The sequence below is a fragment of the Syngnathus scovelli genome, chromosome 21 (genome assembly GCF_024217435.2).
Source record: "Syngnathus scovelli strain Florida chromosome 21, RoL_Ssco_1.2, whole genome shotgun sequence".
NCBI lineage: Eukaryota > Metazoa > Chordata > Actinopteri > Syngnathiformes > Syngnathidae > Syngnathus > Syngnathus scovelli.
Window position 1 is genome coordinate 7,531,799 of NC_090867.1, and position 17,061 is coordinate 7,548,859.

A 17,061-nucleotide genomic window follows, 5' to 3' on the forward strand; every position below is an offset into this window, starting at 1 on the left:
AAGCTCGGAGGCGCCAGCGGAGCGGGGCTCATCTCTTGGGAACAATGAGGCCAGATCTTCATAAAAACTTCAAAAAGGCCTCGCCAAGTGTTTTATAGGTGCTTTAAAGGTTTATGGGCCCTGGGGAGGGAGCGAGGGAGGCTAGAGAAATGAGTGATGCCGCAGCAGTGGCAGCCTTCACTTTTCCCACCCACTGCATACACACACACCCACACACACGCACGCCATCACTCACGTACAAATATGCCTCGCAAATCTGCCAGTAAGTACCAGGCTGGAATCAGACGGCGGTAGGCAGGATGGAGTGAGCTTAGCTTTAGGGGCGGGGTTGCATTTGGGAGCGAAACAGGTGAGCCGTCCCTTTCTTCGGGCCTCCAAATTCCAACGTTGGTAAATCGACGGCTTTTAGCGGATCTGTGCTGGGGAACACATGGAGAACTTTGCCACTGTGTAAAGTGATCATCTACTGAGGGCACTGCAGAAGAAAATCGGGAAGGTCACATAAAATAACCCAAATTGGGTCAAAAATGGGTTCTTCATTTGTACACTACGCCAAAACTTCAATTGATACTGCCTGATTTGTGATGAGTCACCGAGCTGAGCGTGCATGAATGACACGATTGACTTTTTTTTTTTTTCAGGAAAGTTTGCTTTATAGCTACTCCGATATATGCCAGCCGGTTATATTTAGCTCGGGTCCTTCGGGAGTCAGAAGGTTTAAAATTAGGAGGTGCCAGAATTCCAGTACAATTCTTAAGTTACTGTCAATAAACAGCTAAGGGCTGCTCTTAAAGGAGCAGTGTGTTGGTGTGTGTGTGAGATAAGCTGTCTTTGCGTTGATGCAAGACAAATGTGTAAATCTGCCTCATGCTACACATCATCAAGATGTGTGTGTGTTTTTGTGCACATTAGTGTCTGCAGGATCTGTTGACAGGGAAGCATGCAACATTTTATTTGCTCAGGAGCTGAGAAAACATGCGGCGCTGTGATGTGAGCCTGCTGAAAGCAAGCTGGCCAGCCGAGCGGCTCCGGCTTGTCGTCGACGGCAACGCGCGTGCTGCAATCGGAAGGAACCAAAACGCTCGCAGGAACCGCGTGTCCTCATCGAGGTCATGGACGAGCTGCAGTTTAGCACGGCGGAAATTGGCCGAAAGGTGAGCAGCACCCAGGACTGGTCGCGTGTTGTCAAAAATCAACTGTCACGTGGATATCCAAAGGACTGGTCGCCGGTCAAGGTCAGGGCAAACAGACTGGTCAACAAGTTCGGACACACAATGGAGTGGTCGCCAGTCACACAAAGAAATGGAATGGTCGCCGGTTCGTGACAAGTGGAGACAAATGATTGGTCGCCAGACAATGTGATGATGGCACAAAGAAATGGACTGATTGGCAGTCAAGAAATCACACGTGTCGTTTCCCAAAAAGGAAGCCACAAGTGAGCGGGATTGTTGTCATCTTCATTTATTGTTCAATAAAAATAGATTTTAGCAAAAAAGTGACGTAATGTCTCCTTCATCCTTGTAAACACGAGGCGAGCAAACACATTTACGGGACGGGACGCTCCTCGGCTGCGCGCCGTCTTTCTTTTACGTACGATACATTCAACACCTGCTCGGCTGGCTCCATTTGCATTGTTTTTTTTTTTTTTTTTTTTTGCAATTGGCTCTCATTTAATAAAAAATAAAAACAACACTTAAAACAACAAAAGAAGCTAAGCGCTAACACATGAAAAGAAGCCGACGTTAAAAGCAAATAAAGTCTTTTTTTCCAACATACAGTAGAAGCACAAGAGCACACTTTTAGTAAACTTTGTAAACACTTTCCTCACGTGAGCGTCGTCATGGTAACCTCCTCCAGCTGCTACGCTAATTTTGCGATACCGCCGAGCATGAAAAAAAAAGCCTGTTACGTCCCGAAAAATTGCTTGTAAACACGGAATGTGAAAAATGTCAAAGCCACAAAGGTTTTTTTTTTTTTTTTTTCTTAAACTTATTGTCGCCTCTCTAAAAAGAAAAGCACCTTTCAAGTCCTTTGGTGGGGGTAAGGTTGCATTGTGGGAAATATCAAAACGGCAAAACACTGAACTGGTCCACTTTTTATCACGGCAGGACACCATTTCAAAAGATGCGCTCGGCACAATTGTTGGAAGATGCTTCGTTGTTCGTGGAAAAAAAAAACAAAAAGTATTGCTTGTTGTTTTGAAACTGCAAATCCGCTGGTTTGAGGTTTTTTTTTTTTCCTTTCAAGATCCGACATTGGAGCTACAGGGTGTCGTCGTCAAAAATTTTCAATTGAGAGTTTTCCTATTTGATCATTTGAAATAAAAACATCACACGGTAGTGGCTCGGCCGTGTTTGAGTGCGAGTGGCGAGTAGGCCTTAATGCGCACGCACAACTTACCCCTCAGCCAGGGGTTCTGCAGCTCCAAAGGGCAGAAGTCATCCTGCAGCCACTTTTCTCGCTCGTCCACCACCAACACCAGGCCAAAGTGCTTCAACTGCTCGGGGCCGTAGTAGGCGTTCTCCTCCGGATTGCCGCCGCCGCCGGCGAGCATTTGCCGCGACACCAAGTTCATCTCTTGCACAACCAGTTGGACCATCTCGCCCGCCGACGTGCAAGGAGTCACGCAAAGCTAGCAAATAGATGAATGAATAAATGAAATAAAATAAACAAAATAAAATAAAAAGCATTACCTTGACACTGGTCTCCTTGGGAAGTCCCGTGCGGTACTGTGGGTACACTCTGAGTGTGGCGTGGGAGCCTTTCCGGTGGGCCGCCGGGCGGGGGGTGGAAAGCTGCTGGGTGCCGCTGTCCTCCGATAGCGTCCGAGCGGGCGGGCGCTGCTGCGAGCCGCGTTCGGCCGAACAACAGCGGTCCACCGACGAGGGCCTGTGCCAACGTTGCTGCGGCGAGGTGGCCGGCGAAGAAGCGTGCCGGGAGTACGAGTGGTGATTGGCGGACGTGGCCGAGGGGAACTCCAGGCTGCTGGTGCGCACGCAGAAAGCCTGCCGCTTCTCCGTGATGTGTAACAGCTCAATTTGCCGACTTGGCAGGATGAAGTCGCTGTCAAAAAGTTCCGGCGGCCCCCGCCGCCGCTCGCCCCCGCAGCAGACTCCCCCTCCGCACCTCCCCAGCTCCCGGCCTCGCTGCTGCTCCGAGGCCTGCAGGACGTCGGGCGTGGAGTCCCTCAGGGCTCCGTTCCCTCCCCCTTGTCCGCCTCTGCTGACTCCCGAGCCGCTGCCGTCGCTGCGGAGGAAGCCGCGGGGCTCCAGGGGCGCCGAGGTGGAGAGCGGGGACGGGGGCAGAAGGTCCAGCTCCCGGGGGCTCTGAGCCCGACTGGAGTCGTAGTCACTGTCTGTAGTGAGGAAGACCTCGGAGGACCCCTCCTCATCCGACAGGCCTGCAAAGTCTGAAGAGTAGAAAGTTAGAATTGTTTACTCGGGACTCGAGAAAGACGAACGTCAGACCTGAGTGCTTGCGGCAAGGTTCCGGTGAAGGCGAGGGGGAGGGCATGAAGTCGGGCTGGGAGGAGATAGAGGTGGGCTTGTCAGGCATCACTTCCTTGGAGAAATCGATTAAGCCGCTGATGGAGATGCCTCCCGCGGGCTGTTTGTAGCGGGCGTACTGCAAGGCCTCCATGATCCACCTGGCGTCACGCCACACCTCCTCCATTTGCTGGCGGAATAAACCAAACATTAGCCACTTGAGTCCTAGGTAAGGAGCTTCGGTTATCTCCTGCACCTGAACGTGTTCCTGAAGCTGCTGATGCTTTTTTTTGGCAGCGGTGAGCTCTTCTTCCGAGAAAGCCTCCCTCAGGGCCTGCTGGGACATGAGCGACTCCAGCTCCAACATGGCCGACGCCCGGCAGTACTGGCCGATGAAACCGGGGTAATAGACGTTAAAGTGGACTGGGCGGGGAAGGGGAGAAGAGGAGACAGTCAACGAAACAAGTCCATCGCAGTGGATCAAATTTTTTTTTTTTGTACGCTCACCCAATTCAAAAATCTGCAGGGGCAGCATGAGGAAGCCGGAGCGGGGCGAGTAGGGATTGTTCTGACCGGGAGCTGTACACACTTCGTCGCAAGGAGGGAGCAGAAGAAGGAAGGACACCTTGTCCCCAAACTCCAACACTTCCTGGGTGTAGATCCGGAAATCTTGTGCCTGGAAACAGACCAACAGGTTTTTAGAATCAAGTTTTGCAGATTCAAATCTGTCCTGAAACGTGGTTTGACTCTAACCTGATTGCCGGGGACATTGATGTGGGCGACCAGATCCTTGATGGCGCTCCTCAGATCATCCAGGAGTGGCCGCGGGCCGCTTTGCACGCCGGTCTCCATCTCCATCGGCTCCTCCAGAAACCCGAGAGCCCGCAGCCATTGCCACTCCTCTCTGAAGCAACACACGGAGATTCTTGAACCTCCCCGACTCCATATTGCCAATCAACGACAAACGGATCCCAACCTGGAGACGTTATTGTTGTCTCGTATCTTGGTGTGACAGAGCACGTTGGGGAGCTTCTGAGGCACCAGCACTCTGATCTGCTCCACGGAGGTGCAAAGCTTCAAATAGCCCAAGTACAAACCAGGAGACAAAACCTTTCTGCTCCGACGGTGATAAGCAAGCTTCTCCTGTGGACACAATTCTTATTGTCATCTGAAATTATATGGGAACCACAAGCCCGAATCTAATGGAGACGTACGTGCAACGTGATGAGGAGCATGTCCAGAGCGGTGGGTTCCTCAGGCGAGGAAACGGACTTGCGTTGAAGCTGCAGTTTGCAAAGTTGCATCCAACGCACGCCGTCTAGGTTAGGAGAAGCATTCATGTCCTTCAGGAGCACCAGCAAGGCGTTGCCGTGCTTGTCCTTGATGGGCTCGAAATAAACTTGACCCAGATCTTGCGTTCCCAGCATGCCCTGAGAAGACACGTCAGAAAGGCGTCGTTGGTGGATTTGATTTTTTTTTTTCGGAGCGCCCGAGGGCCTACCTGGAGATGAGAGACGGCTTGGAGCATCTTGAGTCGCGTCTGAAGGGTGCACGAACAAGACGACTGCGTTGGACTGAGACCTTGCTGCAACCAGGGGATCTCCTCCCACAAGTAGGACACCTTTGAAACGGGGAACGTATCATCAGTGGTGAGCATCAGATGGATTTTAGGATGGTGTGTACCTTTGTGAACCAAAGGAAATCCTGCATTAGGGAGCTGGGGTAGGAATCCTCGACCTCCACGATGGGGATTTGGTCCTCGGGGGTCACTAAGATACTGTCATCTCTGTAGAAGATGGACGTCAGATAAAGTCCTCTGGAAAGAAAAATGACAATTTTTATTCGTGGACAGTTTTTTGTACAATCCGCCAAGCTCATTTACCTTTTGAGACTTTTAACAAACTTGGTGTTGGGTTGAAAGAGATGACGGAGACTTTTGGAGACGGAATGTTTTCGGCCTTGCGCTGGAGCTTTGCACTGTTCTGTGAGGACGACAAGAATGAATCAATGATGTGTGTGTGTTTTTTTTTTTTTTTTAAAACTGCTGACAAATTGTAGCCATTACTCTGACTGGCTGCCACATCTCCTCCGGTGACAGGCTGTTACCTAATTGACAACAAACCTGACACGTTCAACAACACGCTGGAAAAGAAGTGGAATGTTTTTTGACATTTGCTACGCTCCGGTGGCACGGCACCATTTGACAGCCAGCGGCAGACTATGGGCCTTGAGGGAACCACTAGCTCTCAACTCCCAGAGGGACACTAACTGCATGTGTGTGCGCGCGTGTGTTTACCTGCGCATACTTAAGCCGCCGGGAGCCTGGCACGTCTTGAGCTACGGCCGTACGAGCGGAGCCAAGGAGCCCTAGTGGTTTGTGTGTGCGTGTCTGTGTGCGTCTTAACCCTTCGCCGCTCACTGACAGGGAGGTCAGTTAAGTCTGTGGGGACGTGTTTATTTTTAGTGGGCCTTCCAGGGGTTGGAGGCGAGAGAGGGAGGTGTGTGCGTGCGGGTTTGTGTGGGCGCCTGTTGGTGAGATAACGCACCTCCCAACTCATTAGACACCCGCCGCTGATTTCCCCCCCCCCCCCCCTCCCAGGTGATCACCCCTCCCCCCTCCCCCACGGGCCACTTAGAGTCAATAAATCCCCTCATTCAGGAGAACTAATTTTCCCTTCAGGTGAACGCGACGAGGTGGAGTAAAAACACCCCCCCCTTCTCTCCATCGCTCCCCCGTCGATTCCCGGGCCTCGCGAGCTCGCCGCCGAGCCGCTTCAGTCGGCGCTTGACACTGAGTAAGACAGACAAGTCGGGCTGACTGCTGGGGTGCCAGTGTTAGTCAAGGCCTCTTTCACAGTTTAATTAATTGTGTTTGGACAAGGGGGGCCAGGGCGGGAGCGGCTTGAATATTTGTGTCTGTTCCTGTACATGTCTATCTTTACGTATATGTATGGACTGTACTGTAGGCGGGAACGCGCCTGCTCCTGCGTGCGTGAGCCCGCTGTAATTTATGCCCGACTCCAGCCTAGCGCTCGTCTCGAACAAGAATAACAAACATGACCCGGGGACACGGCACCTCAGCTACCGTGGCTGAACTTTGGGGAGCTCAATCAGCCCCGTCGTCTGAAGAACGGCCCGGGCGCTCAATACCGACTATTATACCGAGTCGCGCTCCACAGTGGACAATAGTAAGTGTGTTCGGGAGAGAAAGAGAGCCGGACGAGCCCGTCAATGCTAAATGCGTAAAAGAGTCAGTGTGGACAGCTTTTGACACTTATGGGAGCAGCTTACAGCCGCCAGTGTTTGGCCGTGTAAACAGTTTGGAGTGCGCGAGAAGCCGATCTGCACTTTGTCACCGAGGGAGGTATTCGCCGAGGGGGGAGAGGAAGGGCCTGAGTCATGGAAAGATTTGAATTTTGTGCATCTATCAAGGAATGAGTAAAAATACTTATTGTTGGGGGGGGGGGGGGGATTGATGATGTCACGCTGCCTCCATCGACGCTCGGGAGTCGCCTCCGCGTCGCAGGTGGAGTATATTTACAGCTCTCGTGTTTTAAGTCGCTTCTTGTTAAATCTAATGCCGTCGTAAAGCCCCGAGGCGGATTAAAAATCACACGCTCATCCATAGTTGATTGGTTTTAAAAGGGCTGCGGTTTCAAGTATGTAAATCACGGCGGCTATCGAGTGACTGCCGAGTCTTTTCGCAGCCAATAAATCAATCTCGAGGGTTTATTATATATACCGTGGCAGACGCAGCTCTGATGGGCATCTTTTATTTGGGCAAGCAGCTGGTCCAGAACCTCCTTCTGGCCTCTCTGCCGGGGAGCACGGCCGTCGACGTCCCTCCAACCTGCGGAAGGTAGAGCGGGACATCAGTGAAAGTAACCCAAACCAGCAAATCACCTTTTTTTTTTTTGTCCCGGGTGAAACAATACATTAGGCGTGTCACGTTATCGCAAACCTTTTCCATTATGATTTAACGTCTGTATACGCTTTCAAGCATGACTTACCGAGGTCTAAAGAGGACATGTCGAACACAGCGCGAGCTCTTTGAACTGTCACATGAGTTATTAAGGCCTATCGGGTGTTACATTCAGTCTTTGTCTTGTCACAAAACTTCCCACTGCCCGAAGGACAAAACTGTCACTATGACAGATGGGCATTTTTTGTTCCAAATGCTAACATGACACTGCTTAGAACAGCCTGCAAGTGTGTGTGTCCATGTACTCTCTTCAATATGCTCCGAAAAGAGAGAATGCGAAGGGACGGAGCGGAAAGAATACACTCACTATCAAGTTTTCCATTTTTGGATTCCAGTCAGATTTCACGGGGAAATATTCCGTGGGAAATTGGATCGTCCCGAAACGATGCTCTGTTTGTTTATTTGCTGCCTCACATTTAGGTGTCGTATATAAAAAAAACAAAGCATAAATATATATATATAGTTGTAGAACACTCGTTGCACACATGCAGATACACACACACACACACACATGCCGGCACCACGGCTGGAACATAACACAGCACACGTTCCCTCCCAAAGCAATAAAAACACAAGTAGTAAAAGGACATTTAGGAATGCATCAATGAAAAGTCTGTATGTCCCATTAAAAGAATACTGAAAATCTATTCACTATCTCGGCCTGCATTGGAAATCACACAGACGCGCTCTTTCTCCCCCCCCCGCCCTCACAGAAAGTGATCCTGCATCCCTCGCTCGCTCCCTGAAGGATGTGTCAGCGATAAACCCACCTTCTCGGACCATCACGCACCACCCTCACCCCAACTCCCGCTCGCGGAGCCCCCCGGAGGGCGAGCGGGTCCGAAACACGGTGAGCTCTATTCCCGGAAAGGTGCCTGTCCAGACAGGACAAGCGGGCCCTTTAATGGGCGTCCGCGGCCCGGTATAAGGCCCCCACTGTTGGGGCCGCGCCGCGCGCTACGGCACAGACATGCAAATATTTCCAGTGGTAGGCCCAAATGGAAAACACAAACACGCTACATCGAAATTAGCTCGGAGCACGGGAGGAAGGTGGACAGTTGGGAAAAATAAAATGGAAAAGCCCACTCTCTCGGAGAAGAGATGATGAGGACAAATGTGTCCCCCAGATGTGCGGGTAAATTGCCGATCGGGCAAAAAGCGCTGCCAGCGCCGGCCGGCCGGCTACCCTCAACACCTCAGCTGTCGCCATTAACTTCTGGACTAAACCCGGCCGCGGGGACTACGATTACACTCGCTGACGTCTGCGGCGGGGGTCCCGCCGAAGGTCCAGCTGTCAGCCCGGGCGATGATGTCAAAGCGACGTAAGGCGTGACGCTGGATGGCGCGATAAGATCAGTGACTCAGCTGTTTTTAACGTGTGGGAAAGCTGTGACGCGTGTACTCATCGGAGGTGGCGAAATTACTCATGTGAAGTCTTTGAAGGGGAAACATTTTTTGGGGTGACCTCACGCTGATTAATATTGTGTTCTTCTGTCGGATGGAGACTTACTGGACGGCGTAGCGCAGGCGGGGGTTGAAGCGAGCGCCGGCCCCCAGCCCTTCATATTGTAGGCTGACACCTGGGCGTAATAAGGGGTCCCCTGGAAGGACAAAAGTTGGGTAAGGTCACACAATACACAAAAAAAGAACATTTCAACTGGATGACGTGTATCTGTGTGCCGACAGCAGGCCTCTGTCCTTCCCTTTCTCAGCCAGATCAATCACAGAGCCGCCGCCACTTCCTGACCTCGCCTTGACCCCTGTCATGTGACAGGAGCGAGCTTCGGGGGCTGGCAGCGGGGTTCTCGGGAGGAGAAAGAAGCTCTCTCTCTCTCTCTCTCTCTCCCACAAACAAACGGACGGGATTGTCCATTAGTCCACATGGGCCAGACATAAATCAGATGGCAGTCAACCAAGCTGCTCTTTTTAGCATGTTGGTGGCACTTTGGCAACTGTTGCTTCTCAGTGGTCGCAAGCCATTTGGAACACTAGCAAACTGGGCTTTGCCCAATTGTGTGTGTGTGTGTGTGTGTGTTTTGTGCCAGGTCATAAGTCTTCGGTTGACCGGTGGCTACTTGAGTGGGCCGTTTGATGCGGGTAATAAAGAACTTCGGGGATGTTGTTTGTGTGTAAATAATGTGGGATAATAGCCCCTAAATTTCTAGCTTTGGCACCAGCAGCTGGAGGAGTGGGATCTTGCTAGTTGTTTTTTTTTTTTTTTTTTGGGGGGCCACATATTAAACCAGACTGTCTTGCAGTTGTTTGACAGAATCCAAGCCTTGATTTTTTTAAAACAGCAGGGGGCTTAAAATTGAACCCTGTGGAACACCATACGAGTACGCCAGAGTGGGTAAACACAAAAAATGGCAACCCGGTCAACCATACAGGCAATAATAATAATATTCCATTTTGATTCCTAATAGTACAGAATCCCATGTACAACTTACAGAGGTGAGTCCAGTGATGTTATACTGCAGCACATTGGTGTCCTCCACCACCGCCTCTCCGAGCACAGAGCCGAAGGAAGGCGTGGAACTCCAGCTCACTGCAAACATCCACAATCAGAATCTCGGCTGTTGACTACTACTGTATTTTGTGGTTAGTGGGGGGTGGGGGGGGGGTCGGGGTTGCATTCGTCAAACACTTGGCAGCTTCTCAGACAACACTGTGACGTCGGCTCGATCCGGCACAGCGCCTGACCTTTGTATTTGGTAACCACAGCCGAGTTGACGCATTGGGGTTCCTGGAAATCAAGCGTTAGACTGGTGTTGCTGCTGACAGACAAGCGTGCTGCGCTAGGAGCGTCTGGAGGTTCTAAGCGGAGAAACAAAATCAAGTTAGCCAGACGCGCCGATGAGATCTTCCGCTACACGTGTTTGAATGGAGCCGGTTTGGCCGCAACGATCGCTTTAATGGCATCATTCGCTCGCTTGCACAACGCCGTGCTTGCTCTCGTGTGAAATTGGAGCAATTGCGTTCGCAGTGACGCTCCGAGATGGAGATTTGTCTGAACACATCGATTGGACATGCGGAGAATATATATATTTTTATTTATTAGGATATATGTTAAATCAAATGAGCGGTTGGAGAGGAAAAAAAAAAAAAAAATCACTTTTAAAGCGTAGATTGGTTTAGCTTTAGGGGCGTGTGTGCGTGTGAGTGTCTGTTTTTGCGGGGTGGGCGTCTCCCCAGCCTCTAAATGTCTCATGAAGTGCCTATAAAAAATCAACACACGACGCATATGCACATACACACACACACACACACACACGGCATCCTAGTGTGGAAGTCATTAAGTGGGCCCAGACAAAATAGCTCACTTGCGTGCTCGAAACCCGTCTGCATGCGTCTGAAGAGCCGTAGCCGCCATTCCCAGGCCTTGAGTTGCCGTTCCCGCTCCGACCCCTCCCGTTCTCCGGGACCGACGCTGCCCACTTGGGTCTGAAGCTCGGAAACACGTTGCTCGGCCTCCTGCACCAAGGTGGCCAGATGGACCGCTCGGCCTTCCGAGCTCACAACTGCAAAAAAAAATAAAAATTCCACATAAATTCTTGTTTTGTAAGAATGTTTTTTTCCCATAAAGCTGACTCGGACGAAAAAAACAAACTCGGTTAACCGCCAGAAAACCCGAAACACTCATCAATGAATGAAACAATAAAACAGAACTGTGGGAAATTCTGTGAAGTCATTTTGCAGGCAACATTTTTTTTTTGCCCCGATAAATATTTTAACCGAGCTTTCCCCTCGTCGGGGGATGACAACATCCGCGAGGTTGTGAAAAGCGAGAGCGGTGGGCGACAATTGCTCTTCTCGGGGGCGAAACAAAATGGTGGGAGCATACATTGAAGTTGCCGCTTCCATTTTTTTTTCCAGTGGTGGAACATTTTGATCTATTTAAATCATCAACCGCAGCGCCAAAGAGCCTCCACGAGAGGAATGTTTGGTCTCCGAGGGGGCTACGGCTTGACGAAGACAATGTGAACGCTCACCGCCGTTGATTTCACCCCAAATGAACCGAAACAAAACAGCAATATAGGAGCTGCGACACTTAACACTTTTCTTCCTCGAACGGACTCCATTTTGATTCCATTGCAATCAACGCAGAATTACAGTATTAGTCTGAGGGAAAGACAATAGCGTATTGTCCTCCTTTCGCCGGCCCCTCCCTCACTCGCCGAGTGTTTAGGACTGCTGTGAGTCTGTGTTTAGTCTGTGTGGCCTGCGTTTGTTCACAGTGGATTCCACTGTTGAGCGTTAGATTCCACTGTTGACAGTAAGTTTAAAGCTCTGTGTCAAAACGTCCATCTGGCTATTTGATTGCGCCGCCCTCTTTGGTGTCTCCTCGCTGGTCGACGGCTCGGTCGGAGCTTTGATTGCCCCAACGCGCACACACTTTGACTCGCTAATGCAACAGCTGAGGTTGAAGGTCGAGGTTCAAGCTAGGACTTACTTAGGCTCCAAAATCCTAATTTGGAAATTTGCTGGAAATAGCTGCCGGTGGGTGCAGAAAGTTCCGAGACGTCCGATACAAATCTAGGGAAGTGTGTGTCGAGTCGAACAGGCCGATCATGAACAAAAGAACGGAGTGGCGGATTATGCGGGTGACTACGCAAACACTACAGCGTGATTAGCGCCACGCCATCGTTTCCAATCTAGCACAACGCAAAGTGTGGCAAACACAAACGCACTCGACCGTGCAAACAGACACACGCACAACCGCATATTTACAAACAAACACGACACACAGACGACCGCACGAGTGACACACAGGGTGGAGTTAACGAACAGGACTTTTTTGCTTCGAGCTATTTGGGAGAATCGGCGTCGTGCGTCCTTGGCGAAAACAAATCAATCGCCGCGATTTGCTGTGTCGTGACCAAAGTGTAGCACGGTTGCTATAGCGACACTCCCCCAGTCAAGGTTTGTATGGATTCAGCGCTAAGCGCCGTATATGTGAACTTTTCCAGCGTGTTCCTCGACTCACAGTGGGGGCTTTCTTTGGCGCCAGCGCGAAGCAACACCTTGGCCATGGGCACGTTGTTGGTCATGATGGCGATGTCGAGGGGCAGGAGGCCTTCGCTGTTTGGCGTGTTGAGGTCCAGCTCTTCCAAGCTGTACTGGGAGAGCAGAAGCTGCACCAAGTCCAACTCCTGATGCTCCACGGCTTCGAAAAGAGCTTCGTTGCTCTGGAACTGTGACACAGAGACAGTTTGTGGAGCGTTCAAGAGCGCTGAGTCGTCAATTCACACACCCACAGTGTTTAAAGCTGCAAAAGTCACCGGCGTGTCATGTTAGTACCTTCTTACCAGTCTATTTTTAGACAACAAGGTCGCGGTGATTATTTTTTCGACTTACGACGGCGGTTTTGCGCAGCCTCTCTTTGTCTCCTCCCCGTCCCGACGGCGCGCTGTCTTCCAAGGCAGAGGGGTTGGTGCTCACGCGGAACTTTCCAGACAAGTTGCGGTAGAGGCGGCGAGCCGCGCTTGGCGACGACAAGCTGGCTGACTTGCGGGCCGGGGTCGGCTGGTGGGCCTGGTCCCCCCTCATGGGTTGAGTCATCTTGCTCGAATCAGCCCTGCGAGGACCAAGAATGAATCATTTGAAAAAAAGTATTGGAGGTGAATGAAAAATTTTATTTTGTGATTCATATTCGAGCTGACACCCACTTCAGTGTCACCTCTCGTGCGTTTCAAACAGATAAGCATCTTCTCGCGTCTCGGCGGCGGCCGCCGCTATGACGAACGTCTGCTCAGTGGTGTCGGCACGCACTCAGCTGCTGAAGGAAATGTCAGCAGGAGCCTCCAGGCGACAGTGACACACTACGCGATAGGTCCCGCCATCCCGAGCGGGGTGGGGGAGATAAATGAAGCCCTCAAGTGGGAACTTTCAACAGCTTCCTCTCCTTGCCGGCTCTCATTCATCTCCCCCTCCCACCTCGGACCGAGCGTCTCACGTTTCACATCTTCATCGGCATTCGATTAATCTGTTCCGGCGATTGTAAGAGTGTGTGTAAATGACGTGTACGACGTGTCGCGCATCTTTTAAACAGAAAGAGCTCCGATTCAAAATGTCAGTCAAGTGGAGAACATCAGTAGGGAAAAAATACATTTATTCAGAATTTTTTTTATTTATTATTTATATTTCCGCTCCGGATGTGCACGACAGCTGACAGCGGCCCCGAGCCTTTGCAACAGGTCCGTTTTCACGGGGGCCGATACACCTAAAATACCCCCCCCCCCCCCCGCCATCCCTTCCCGCTCTGTCCCATCCATCTCCACTCCCTCCAGTAATAGACGCCTTATTTTAGACATCCTCGTGTTCCCGGCCGAGCCGAGCCGAACCTATTCCGGTGTTCCAGATAAAGCGTGGCAGGTATTTGGAATAATTTTTCCATGGGCCTGGCCCGGAAGATAAAACGAGATATATTTGTAACGCGTGTGCCGGTATCCCATTTCAAAGAGAAAGCCGGTCGGAATTCGGCCCCGGGCTTATTGTTATTTGCCTGAGATGGAACAGATGACTTTTTTTTTTTTTTTTCGTCGGCGGGACGGTGCCCCATCACTCTCCGACGACAAGTTTTTCAAAATCAAAACAGCGCTCGTCAAGCTTTGCTTTTTCGCTGCAGTTTCCATCAATCACGCTTTGACACGGTGGAATTTTGAATTTATATTTTTCTAAATGCTATTAAAAATGTTGACGTTTTTCCCCCAAGTGTTTGGCGAAGGTCTCGCGAGGGTGGCTTGAACGTTGCTTAAATGTTTATATATACATTAGCGATGGCTTATTCCTCATTTTTCTGATTGAATTACACGATGGTGTTTGCTAAAATTATCCGTGGCTCCGACTTTCCGCCGGTCGAGTGCGCTGCACTTATTTTCATTCCCGGTGAAGAATGGAAAGATTACAAATAAAGATTAGTCCAAACGAGCGAGCCCGAAAGGCAACGCGTTGCACTGGAACGACCGAGTCAACTGAAAACAGGCTGGCGGGGGTGAGGGGGCGAGGGGGGGGGGGGAGACAGTGAGAGGACAACGTTGCAAAACACACACACACACATGCTGAGAGAGTACGCTGGCCGCTCTAAATGTGGCTTGTAGAAGGAAATTCTGAAATCCGAGTCTTGGCACCAGACAGACTGGAAGCAGGCAGGCTTCTGGACACAGAGCGCGCACACACACACAAATACACACACAGAGAGCGAGAACGAGAGAGCACGGTGGGATGGAGGCCTTTATTACTCGATTCGTTTAGGCGTCCGCTCTGTTTGGCTCTTATCAGCTTATAGGCGACGTGAGGCCAAGCTAACGCGGTGACCTACGGCATCTCGCTCGCTCCGTCGGCATGGCAACACAACAAACTTTTTTTTTTTTGCTGGATATTAAAAACGCAGGCATGTGTGCACCAAAGACACACACACATGTGAAGTTTCACTTAATGCGCCGGCCAGCCAAGACAATCAGAACGACTCCAACGTCTCGGGTCGCGTTTATACGAACGCCGTTTTATGGAGCGATGTATCAGGTGCGTGTTTGGGTTTCAGCGTTGCGTTTCACTTCATCCCCCGAAGGTGTCTTTACGTGCGGACGACTTCCCCACATGTGACCCCGGGAGGTCACGTACCTGACCGGAGACATTTAAAACGAAATCGCAGATACGCAGCCCTGTTTTTTGTTTTCAACGAACAATTCAGCGCGGTAAAACTTTTCCCGCCGTTTTTTGGCCGGAGCGGCGCATCTGTTGCCGGTCACGGTTATTAAAAGGGTAACACAACCTTGTAGGTATTAACTCATACATGACTCGCTTTGAAGTGTGAGCCGTGTGCATAATTGGAGAGCCGGAACAAACTGCGAAAGACGGGCGAGAGCGAAGGCTGGGGCCAAAGGCCGCGTCGCGATGTTTATCTCTTTGCGCCTCTTTTTCCTATCGCTCTTTTTATCTTGTCCTCGCTCAATTTTTTTTTTTTTTTTTCCCGGCTCGAGTAGCAGAGGGCGGTCAGTTGTATGTTTAACCTTTGAGGTGGGCCTGCTGTGCTGAGCAAGGCTTGCCACCTGTTGGCTCCATGTGTGTGTGTGTAAGAAGAGGTAAATCTCTTAATTTTGATGAGCAGAGACAGCGGAGTCGCCACGGGGATGCGGCCGTGGCTCACCGCTGATGTGAAAAGGGGGGGGCGGGGCATGTCGCGAGTACACAAACGGGAGAGGCTCGGTGACACCGCGTCTCCCACGGGCGATTGAAGGCCCCAGCCTGGGTGGCTCCAGGCCTCAGTGTGAGCGTATGTATCACTCCAAAGGGGTCCCCCCCGCCTGGGCCGCCATATGCCACCCAGCCAGCGGCGGACGAGAAAAGGGGCGGGGAGGTGACCCTTGGCCGCCGACCCGAGCCACCAGTTGGCCCGTTCTCTCAGTCACACGCCGGACGGGCGCCATGTTTAAAGTCCCACGGCTGTTTATCTGGGAGAGTGATGAAGGGTGGCGGTCGGGTGGGGCGCTTGGTTCGCATTTTGCAACTGTCTGTGGTGCTGAAGTGGTCAAATGCTCTGTTGAAGATTTATATCGCGTAAAATACATTCCCAGCTTTTCTGCATCCATAAAGCCGTCTTCCTTATTCTATTAATAACAATAACTCTGCCGTTATTTTTTTACGATAGCGTATGGCCACAGGCGGAAACGTCAACGAGCCACTAAATATATCGTCAAGCGGTCGAGCCTGCTTTACTGCCGAGGTCTGTCCGTTTTATAGATATCAGAATAAACGTTTTCTCGCAACATAACTAAGCGTTTAAGTGCTGATCGCTCAATCGTCCCTTATTTATGATGTCACCAAAACAAAAACTCTCGTAAAATCGCAATCCAAAAAAATATATAAAAACACGAGGACCTCACACCGCATGTATACTCGAACGCACGTACACTTAACATCGCCACGGACCACACATAGATTCCCGACATGGACCACACAGCGAGGCCCGTAAGGTGGACAAACCAAAGACCTCCTAAGACCCGCCAGCGGGTCCTTACGTGACTTTTGGCTTACCAATCCACGCTAAGAGAGCGTCGCCTGTAGGAATGCGCTCGTTCCGACGCGCTCTTCTCGGTTTTGGCCGGACGTTCTTTGAGGGAGAGACGATGGGTAAACTTGGAGATTCCAGACTCCGACCTTGTAAAAGAAGAAAAAGACAAAAAAAGTCATTTTCTACTTCTTCTCAGTCTATTACAAACAAGAAAACAAAGCAATAAAAGTTCATTATTGATAACTCCCCACCGCAAATTGGTGTAAAGTACTAAAACACATTGGAACGGCAAATTATTCAATCAATGTGAAATATTATCGTCTTTTTGAAATATATTTCCTCTAAAGTTACGAAATACTGCAACAAAGCCAAAGCTCCCGGAGGACACATGAGGTTGCAGGGAGAGTTGGAGACTGTGGCTTGTATTTTCCAAATCGTTTATACGAGGGAGGGGGGGGAGGTCACAAATACATGTTAATCTACTCGAGATTTTTGCCAATGTTCCAGTTTGACTTTAAGCAGAAAGTAATACGGGTAAAGTAAACAAATATTCCCTCTTGGCCATGAGGGGGCAGTATAATACA

General features: G+C 50.6%; 1 protein-coding gene across 4 annotated transcripts in view; it reads right to left on the bottom strand.

Moving 5' to 3' along the window:
• Positions 1-1,445: 1,445 nt before the first annotated feature.
• Positions 1,446-17,061, bottom strand: part of ankfn1b (ankyrin repeat and fibronectin type III domain containing 1b) — a 47,009-nt gene continuing 31,393 nt past the window's right edge. For all 4 annotated transcript variants that reach the window (XM_049759084.2, XM_049759085.2, XM_049759083.2 and 1 more), the window contains 19 exons: positions 16,501-16,623; positions 12,823-13,042; positions 12,452-12,659; positions 10,788-10,985; positions 10,168-10,281; positions 9,915-10,012; positions 8,978-9,068; positions 7,228-7,335; positions 5,368-5,467; positions 5,169-5,301; positions 4,987-5,106; positions 4,700-4,915; positions 4,462-4,628; positions 4,239-4,389; positions 3,993-4,161; positions 3,742-3,908; positions 3,468-3,675; positions 2,694-3,409; positions 1,446-2,632 (listed from right to left, as the gene is read on the bottom strand). In XM_049759084.2, the coding sequence (XP_049615041.1) occupies positions 2,330-2,632; positions 2,694-3,409; positions 3,468-3,675; positions 3,742-3,908; positions 3,993-4,161; positions 4,239-4,389; positions 4,462-4,628; positions 4,700-4,915; positions 4,987-5,106; positions 5,169-5,301; positions 5,368-5,467; positions 7,228-7,335; positions 8,978-9,068; positions 9,915-10,012; positions 10,168-10,281; positions 10,788-10,985; positions 12,452-12,659; positions 12,823-13,042; positions 16,501-16,623 (3,610 nt within the window). In that variant the 3' untranslated portion in view covers positions 1,446-2,329. The remainder of the gene's footprint in view (positions 2,633-2,693; positions 3,410-3,467; positions 3,676-3,741; positions 3,909-3,992; positions 4,162-4,238; positions 4,390-4,461; positions 4,629-4,699; positions 4,916-4,986; positions 5,107-5,168; positions 5,302-5,367; positions 5,468-7,227; positions 7,336-8,977; positions 9,069-9,914; positions 10,013-10,167; positions 10,282-10,787; positions 10,986-12,451; positions 12,660-12,822; positions 13,043-16,500; positions 16,624-17,061) is intronic.